Raw genomic sequence first — 10,033 nt, forward strand, 5'->3', positions numbered from 1 at the left:
ACGTCACGGGGAATGCCACAAGGAAGTCCCGTCATGTCCCGTGCCAATTTTGAGGGCATGTGGCCTGGTACGGTTCAGGAGGGGGGGGGCCGCACTCTCGTCCCCCCCTCTTTTCCTGCGGCCTGCCAGGTTGCGTGCTCGGATAAGGGTCTGGAATGGATTTTTGGGGGGACCCCACGTCATTTTTTTTTTAAATTTTGGCCGGGGTTCCCCTTAATATCCATACCAGACCTGAAGGGCCTGGTATGGAATTTAGGGGGACTCCCACGTCATTTTTTTTTTTAATTTTGGTTCGGGGTTCCCCTTTGGGGAATTCCCATGCCGTTTTTATCAATGAACTTCTATGTGTATTGTCGGCAATGCAATAGCCGCGGGTAGTTTTAAATGAGTTTTTTCCTTCAAAATGTCATTTTGCTGTCAGACTGTTCTAAACACAGGAAACATGCGCCCCTTTACAGGCATACTATAGACACCCCCCAGGTACGAAATTTAAAGGGATATTACACTTTTATTGTTTGACTTTAAGCATTATTAAAATCACTGCTCCTGAAAAAACGGCCGTTTTTAAAACTTTTTTTTGCATTGATCCATGTCCCCTGGGGCAGGACCCAGGTCCCCAAACACTTTTTATGACAATAACTTGCATATTAGCCTTTAAAATTAGCACTTTTGATTATTCATGTTCGTGTCCCATAGACTTTAACGGTGTTCGCGTGTTCGAACGAACTTTTTTCCTGTTCGCATGTTCTGGTGCGAACCGAACAGGGGGGTGTTCGGCTCATCCCTAATCACCAAGAAATAATACATGTAACCTAGAGTAAAGAGGAGCTGAATGTGGTTATTTATATATGAATGTGGGCATTAATATCATTTTTAAGTTATCTGAAAATAAAGAGGGGTCAATTTTGGTCTCAGATATATAAATGAATTACGTTTAAATCAATATAATCAGACATATTACAAATTAAAGAAACTTCCAGATAGCAAAAATGACAATAAGGTGAATGTGAAACGCATATTTAGATACATTTTAAAATGATTATTAGGGAATCATAAGTAATGGGTACCAAGATTTCAATAGTTTGTGGAATGGGAGAATTGGGTACAAGAGAAGGCAAAAATCAGGGGCTATACATTCAGATTCTTACAATACACACAGTGGAATACAGTATAAGGCTTAGAAGATATAAAAAAATAAGTTAGACTATCTATGGTGCTTTTGAACACTTAGGAAAATTGATGGCCTGTAAGACCCCATAATTATTTGGAAAGATACATAACATGTCATACTATTCGTAGTAATTTGTTGAACTATAAATTGCAAAAATTAAGATATTGTGGGTCTAGAATGTTTAGTGGAATAGGAAGAATCCAGATAAGGAATAAAGGGTTTAATTTTTGTTGATCATCCTTATCCATTTTCCGACCTCAATATGTATATACACTGTGGTTTGCAAGTAGTTTACTGGAGATATGGCTGAAGCTATCAGCCATAACCCCGGTATATTTTTTTTTCACCCAGCGATTGGCTTTCTCACGAAAGTGGTCCAAGGGACTAATTAGCCGCTGGATCGCTTTTTAGAAGCAGCGGGAGAGGATGTCCCCCTCCTCCTGTCGCTCGCTGGTGTTTGTCAGGCTTACCATTTTTACCAGTGCACCCGGAAAATGATCTGGCGCTTGGCACAGGTGACTATAGAGGTGAACAGAAACCAGATTATCTCTGGTCACCGCTATGATCCATGGTGTCACTTCCGGTCTAGGACGGAAGTAAACTAATTTTTTTTAAAAGCAAAAAGATCAAAAAAATTTTTTTTTCATCTTCTGCTTTTAAAGGTAGAGGAGAGATTTGGGGTTTTATAGAAGCCAGATCTCTCCATAAAGAGGACCTGTCATCCCTTTCTATTACAAGGGATGTTTACATTACTTGTAATAGGAATAAAAGTGCTAAAGGGACAGATAAAAAAAAAAAAAAAATTAAAGCTCCCAGTCCCCCGTGCTCGCTCACAGAAGCGAACGCATTCGTAAGTTGGTCACGCATATGTAAATGGTGTTTGTACCACACATGTGAGTTATCTCTGCAAACGTTAGAATGAGAGCAATAATTCTAGAGCAAGACCTCCTTTGCAAACAGGTAACCTGTAAACATTTTAAAGCCATACCTATGGAGATTTTTGACCACTTCCCGCCCTCCACATAGCAAAATGTCGGCCAGAAAGTGGTTCTGTTATCCTGACTGGACATCATATGAAGTTCAGCAGGATAAGCCGCGATTGTGTGCCCGCATCACCGACACACCACATCACTGATCTCGGTAAAGAGCCCATGACATAGACTCTTTACACTGTGATCAGCTGTGATTGGACACAGCTGATCACGTGGTAAACAGGAAAAGCCGTGTATCAGCTTTTCCTCTACTCGCACTGACAGACGCGAGTAGAGGAGAGCCGATTGGCTGCTCTCCTGACAGGGGGGTCTGCACTGATAATCAGCGCATTGATTATAAGTGCAGACCCATTGAGGATGCCCACCCATGACCACCGGGGATGCCCACCCATGGCCACCAGGTATGCCCACTAGAGCACACCAGGGATGCCAATCAGTGCTCATTAGGGATGGCACTCTGTGCACATCAGTGATGCCTGCCAGTGCCCCCTGATCAGTGCTGCCTATCAATGCCGCCCATCAGTGCCCACTAGTGTCAAGAAGTGCCTCATCATCAGTGCCCATCAGTGCCAACCAGTACTGCTTCATCAGCGCCCATCAGTGCAGCCTCAGCAGTGAAGGAGAAACATTACTTATTTACAAAGTTTTGTAACAGAAGCGAAGAAAATTTTTTTTCATATATATATATACACATTTTTGGTCTTTTTTTATTTGTAGCGCAAAAAATAAAAACCCCAGTGGTTATCAAATACCACCAAAAGAACGCTCTATTTGTTGGAAAAAAATTTTGTTTGGGTACAATGTCACAATGACCGCGCAATTGTCATTCAAAATATGAACGCGCTGAAAGCTGAAAATTGACCTGAGCAGGAAGGGGGGAAAGTGCCCTGTATTGAAGTGGTTAAGTATTGTAGTTTGTCGCCTTTCCACAAGCGAGCACAATTTTAAAGTGTGACATGTTAGGTATCTATTTACTCATTATCTTTTATATTTTACCAAAAAAATGGGTTATATATTATGTTTTTTGCATTACAATTCATTCATTAAAGTGTATTTTTTTCCCAAAAAAATGCATTTGAAAAATCACTGCACAAATACCATGTGACATAAAAAATTACAACAATCGCCATTTTATTCTCTAGGGTCTCTGCTAAAAAATATATAATGTTTGAGGGTTCTAAGTAATTTTCTTGCAAAAAATACAGATTTTCACTTGTAAACAAAAAGTGCCAAAAAAGGCCTGGTTGGCAAGTGGGTAGCTGGATCTTCAAATCCATAAATACTTGGCTAATAGATCTGATATTAATTAATAGTTTCATAAATAACTCAATAGGTAAACCTATTGTCTAGGAAATGTAATGTTGATGGAACTGAAAGCCAAAAGATATGCATTAAAAGCGGAAGTCCAACTAGGGATCTCTCCCTGCACTAAACAGTACCTTCAACCTTATGGTTAGTCACCCCATTTAATAAAGAAAATGGTGTCAGGGATAGGGTTTGTGGCAAATTGGCACAGAGATGGGCTTTAGGGAAAACACTTGTAGAACCCATCAGTAGGCTACTAATTTTAGGTAAATTTAGTGTTTGGCCTCCTTGAAACCAAGGAGAGCAGCTATTGCTTGATAGTGTCTGTGTGTTCACGGGCAAGTAAGTACAGAAGCTGACTGATACTGTAGATGGCAACACAGTATTCAGGGCACAGTGAGTACCAGCCTTTTAGACTCTAAAGACTTTCTTTGCTTTAGTCAGGAGAGCTTACAACAGTACATCCTGGACAATACTTCTGTTGAGGAGTCTCTGTTTAGAATCAGTTTATCCCTCACATAAAAGAGGGTGGTTCATATCCTGGAGTAGCAGATCAGCTTAGAGTCCTCAACTACAGTTTGTTGCCAGTTTTGGAGTATCCCAAGGCACAGCCCCATTTCAGTTCTTTTAGCACAATAAACTTCAAAAAGACATTTAAGGCCTGATATTTGACTTGAGTGACTGTGAAATTGAGGCATGTGTGGCTGCCATGTGCCTATCAGGGAATGGAACCTGGGACCAAACAGCCAGACCAGACCTGGGTCTGCGCTACACACTTTTTAGCTGGCAAATTGACAGGCTTATTTTTAAGTGATGATAATGGCAATTGGGATGATAATGAGTCACCATTCAAAAAGTATGCATTTTATATAAAAATCTGTCACATGAAATTAATATTTATGTAATAATGTATATAATTTACCCTATTCAATATTTAGCACATTCATAACTTTTTAACAAGCCTTAGAGGATTCATTATATAGGTTTAAGTGTAATGATGCTAATGCATGTAACTGATGTCCCATGGGATACCAATTAAAACACAGCTTACTATATGTCTATGATGGTTACAGGCACTTTTCCAATGGTATAAATACCATTAATTATCACCATTGTTACATTTTGCCAATACAGGTAATTGGAAAAGGTAAATAATAATTAGAGTCAGAGTGTAGATGGGGATCAAAGGATATGTAAAGAAGGAGAGCACAGAATGAAAATACATAAAGTCTAGCTATTGTCATAATTAACAGAAATAATTTGTACAGTCATTTACCAGGGGTTTTAATGTCATTTGTAAAGGTACTTAGCCTCTCATAAATTTTTGTTACCAGATGTGGTAATGCAAACCTTGCATAATTTCATCACCCATATTCCATGTGTGGAGATAAGACATGTTACATACAGGGCTTTTTTTCTCAGGAAATAGGTGCAGGAACTCAATCACAACCCCCCCCCGAAACCCCCTCACACACACACATGCACCGTCCAAACCTCATTACATGTTGGGTTAATAGTGTGGTTAAATTTCACTAACAGTGGAAGGGTCTTAAGGGGCATTAAGCGCCAGGAATGCATTACATACAGAGTGCAAAGTTCAGGGGTGCACTACAAAGAGAGTGCAGAGTTCAGCCTACTTTCACAGCCACTTACCTCTGCATCCCCCATCCACATCCCACTTTCACCCATCTTCAGCTCTGACCTCTCCATGCAACCACCCCTTCCTTAAAAGCTCCACCATCGTCCACATATCTTAATTTTGTTGCTGTTCTAAGCTGAAACACCCAGCCGGCTCTAGTACCTCCACTGTAGAAGACTTCTGTGTTTACAGGTGATAGTGGTAGGCAGAGAGCCTGAGCCAGAGGTGGTGGAACTGATTTCCAGCAAGTTCCAGGTGAAAAAAACCCTGGTTACATATGTATGCAAGATATAGTATAAAAGTGATTTTCAATTCTAGTCCTATTCACACTTCTTTGCTTAAACTTACACGGCCCCTTAAATAAAAGTGAGAACAATTGCCTGGAAAATATACTGCATATACCTCTGCCACTGGCCACACTACTGCATACTGTTCCATTGGCAAGAAAATCTCCACTGAAGTTTGTGCAGGAACCAACACTTCCAGAAGTGTCAACCTCCTGTGCCCTTTACCTCACACAGTGGTTCCTTCTGCTGATCCCTACATCTCTACTGTGTGAATGGTAGAAACCAATGAGTGCGGTGGGAGACCTAGAACCTTAATGAGTTGGTTTCTGCATGGACTTCATTGGAGGATTTCTCACCAATGGAGCAATGTCCAATGGTGCAAGCAGTGGGAGAGGTATGTATTTATCATCTTCTATCTAGGTACAGCTTTTGTTCGCATTTTTATGCATGTGATAGAGTATCTTGAACACTACACGTAACTTTCTGTATTTTTATTGAACAGTTAAGCAGTGTTTCAAGCATTTTCTGCAAAATTTTCTTTTACATCTTTCAGTTGTAAGTTAAAAAAAGGGCTGTTTGGCCTTTTCATAGCATAGATACACAATGCATTGTGCAATGATAGAGTTCTAATTGTACCTGTGAGCCTGGAAACATGTTTAAGCATTGTCAGTGTGCTGACTAAATCTACATAAGTTCTTAGTATTGAACTGTGTGACAGACCTAGCCGGGACATAGGCTTTTGGAGAGGACTGAATGCAAGCCTCTTGCCTTTTGATTATGGGCCCTGGCATTTGGGGTACCCTTGGGGTGTTGTTGCTTTGGCTTCGGGTCCTTGTCCCCCAGGACACACAGACTCTGGGGACCCTGTATTTGCCATGTTAGCAATAGTGACCGAGTCATACTGTTTTGACTCATACTGCGAGGAGATGCTAATATCAACTCCACTCACCTGTCTGATGTCTGCTATAATTTGTTTAATGTAAATGAGTCTAGTCTGGCTTACCACAGGTTCTAAGGGTATTCCACACATTGTTGTTTGTTCTAATTAACCCTGTGTTGATGTTTATGGTAATGTGTATTGAATAGTCAATGAGCTAGGAGACGTAAAGTCTTAAACCCAAAGGTCATGTCTCTGAGTCACCTAGTCTGGGTAAATGATTTAGTAAGCTAGTTCATGTTAATTAGGTTACAGTTGTATTGTTAGAGTAATATGAGCAGGAGGGGGGAACCTCCTCTAACGGTATATAAAGACTTTGGTTCTAATAAAAAACAGTCCACGTTAGCAGTGAAACAAGTCTCGTCTTGTTTTGAGCGGTTGGAATATCTGATATCTAGAGTCAGACTGGGAGGAAGCGGTATACTGACAGAAGCACTCAAGCGGAGTGAGGGACGTTCCGTGACAAACTGCTTTTAGTAAAATAAAGATGCAAATGCTTTTCCATTATGTTAACAATGTAGCCCCTTGCTTAGATTTAGGTTCTTATAATGGATAAGTGGTTTTGCATTGTGAGCTTAAAACCCTTGCGTTTTTTCACCCTAATGCTTCCTATGCATTAAGGTGAAAAAACTTCTGTCATTGAGCAGCCCCCCAGCCCCCCACCCCCCATTTTACTCACCTGAGCCCGTTCTTTCCCACGGCAGAGAAGCGCTCTACCTCTCTGCCCAGGGTTCTTGGCTTTTGATTGGATAGATTGATAGCAACACAGCCATTGGCTCCTGCTGCTGTCAATCAAATCCAATGACGTGGGCACCGGGGCAGAGTCTGGCATTCTGTGTCTTTGGATGCAAATGCTGGACTTGGGAGCTCACCCGCACGGTAACCCCCAGAGAGAGAGTGCTTCTCCTAGGGGGTTTACCGATGCAGAGAGGAGCCACGAGCGCTGTTGGGGGACCCCAGCAGATGATGATCAGGGCCACTCTGTGCAAAACAAACTGCACAGTGGAGGTAAGTATGACATGTTTGTTATTTACAGAAAAAAAAAAAAAATGAGGGTTTACAACCCCTTTAATGTGTATTCATAGGTTGCTATGCCCAGGTTTTGGGTGAAATTCATAAGTGAGATTTTTTTATCCTGCTATTTTACTAATAAAGATTTTCTGTGGATGTTCTGAGTTTCGACATTTCTGACTGCTATTGTACACTTGAGGAGCAACTGTACACAAATGCCTACCAACCCAGTGCTACAGAGGGTAAGATGATCATGTTTTGGTACACCACTAATGACTAAAATGTGTATATAAAACAAAATTATTTTTTGTTTTGGATAGAATGGGGGGAGGGTTATAACCTCTGCTGTGTATTTATTTCTGACCGCAATCCTGCAGGAATGCACTATCTCTGTTTGTCTTGGAGATCACTTTCACTGGTACTGAAAAAGACAGGAAAAACTGAGTTGTCACAGAAACTGTAATAGAGAGAACATGTTCCAGGAAGGAGAGTAGTTTGGATGATAATGGGGTAAAAATGACACTCTAGAGCAGTGCTTGTCAACTTATGATCTAAAGGGGGCCTCAAATGTGGCCCCTGACATCACCAAAGGGCTGCACTTAATGTTCAATATATGTAATGCTTGAGAGGACTGTCAGAAACTGCAGACCTAATATAATGAGGGTCAGAGAGTGTGGATATGCTACATTTTTGGCTGGGGATATATTGCAGACGATAACACAAAACTGGGAACATGTTATATGAGTCTAGTAGAGATCAGTGCTATTACCCTAATCACTGTTCACACTACAGACTGCTGAGGTCCGAGGGGCTGTTCAGCGCTGATGTTTTATACCCACATCTATACAAAAGTAATGATGAAATATATTGTCCTAAAGATCACTTTCACTGGGACTGAAACATAATGTGCAGAAGATGATGGGAAACCCAAAATGTTAAGTTGTCACACGAACTGTAGTAGAGAGTATATGTTTCAGAAAGGACACTCTGTATGAGAGAAACTCTAGAGATTTTACTTTAGAGAGCTTTTGTCTGATTTCCTGTTAAGCTCAGATGTTTCAACTCAGACCTGAAATGAGTAAATATAATTCATTCCACTGAACATACCGGTGCCGATTTACTGAAGAAATAAAAACTGTTCACCTATAAAATTGTATTTTTTTTTTCTTTTGTTAACTTAATTTTTACTAGGTGAACCGTCTTTTTCTTTAGAAAATCAACCTCGTTATTGTTAATAAAAATAATATCTTTTTTTTATATTTTGTATTTTAGGAGTCCCTAATAGCTGCTTGACAAAGTGTCTAAGAATACACTTTTCATGTCTTTATAAGACCACCTATCATGACAAACCAGTCATATTTTAATGACTTCATGCTAGAAGGATTTGTCAGCACTGGGAATTACAACCTTGCAATGTTCACTGTCTTTTTTGTCATCTACCTTCTGACTCTTATTGGAAATATATTGATAATCTTGGTGGTGTGTTATCACATTAACCTTCATACCCCAATGTATTTCTTTATCACCAATCTGTCTTTCCTGGAGATATGGTACGTGTCCACTACAACACCCAAGCTTCTAGCCATGCTGATAACTAAAAACAAGATAATCCCCTTTCGATGGTGCTTTTTTCAGCTCTACATGTTTCATACTTTGGGCATTACAGAGTGTAACTTATTGGCCATCATGGCCATTGACCGATATGTGGCCATCTGCAAACCACTTAGATACAAAACCATCATGAACATAAAGGCATGTATATGCTTGGCCTCCATGTGCTGGATCTTGGGTTTCCTAATAGCAATAATCCCCACAACACTCACATCACAAGTTCCATTTTGTGGAAGATATGTTGTTAACCATTACTTCTGTGATCTGGCTCCTTTACTAGGACTATCTTGTGGTGATATAACCCTTACAGTCATCATAAATCGATGTGTTGGAGGCTTTGCCACCATGTTTAACATGGCAATAGTTATTGTAATGTACATCAATATCATTATTTCAATTGTGAAAATAAAGACCAACACAGGACGAATGAAGGCATTCTCAACATGCTCTTCACACCTGACTGTGGTGACCCTTTTCTATGGTGCAGCCTGTATTGTGTATGCTAGTCCCAAAGAAGTTCATTCAGGAGATTTTGACAAAATATTTGCCATTCTATATGCTATGTTAACACCTTTTCTAAACCCCATTATTTATAGTCTGAGGAATCAAGAAGTATTATCAGGTTTGAGAAGAGGAATTCAAAATATTGCTAATGGTAATATAAAATATATTTGTTGTGCTTAAAGTGGTTATAAATCCTTAAGCTCCCCCCTAGAACCCCCCTTTTCCTTACCTGAGCCCGATCCGATCCAGCGATGTGCACTCTCCGCCTTGGACAGATTGATAGCAGTGGGAGCAATTGTCTCCCACTGTTGTCAATCAAATACAGTGACATGGGAGCGGAGGACAGGGCCAAGTCCCGCAGTCTGTGTCAATGGATGCAGCAGCCGGACTCGGGAGGGGGCACACACAAGGGCCCCCAGGGAAACCGGTTTTCCCTAGGGGCACTCAATGAATAGGAGGGGTCTGGACTGCTGATGGGGGACACCAGAAAAAGAGGGTCAGGGCTGCTCTGTGCAAAACCAAGAATGTACCAAGCTTGTTATTCTTATTAAAAAAAAAAAAAAGCTTTATAATTGC

At 40.6% G+C, this 10,033-nt stretch overlaps 1 protein-coding gene across 1 annotated transcript; it reads left to right on the top strand.

Annotated features, from left to right (window-relative positions):
* The first annotated feature begins 8,683 nt into the window (after positions 1–8,683).
* LOC141116608 (olfactory receptor 6N2-like) lies at positions 8,684–9,637 on the top strand. The gene has a single exon (XM_073609001.1). The coding sequence runs from the start codon at positions 8,684–8,686 to the stop codon at positions 9,635–9,637; it is 954 nt and encodes a 317-aa protein (XP_073465102.1).
* The last annotated feature ends 396 nt before the right edge of the window (positions 9,638–10,033 follow it).

The sequence above is a fragment of the Aquarana catesbeiana genome, linkage group LG13 (assembly GCF_042186555.1).
Source record: "Aquarana catesbeiana isolate 2022-GZ linkage group LG13, ASM4218655v1, whole genome shotgun sequence".
Lineage (NCBI taxonomy): Eukaryota > Metazoa > Chordata > Amphibia > Anura > Ranidae > Aquarana > Aquarana catesbeiana.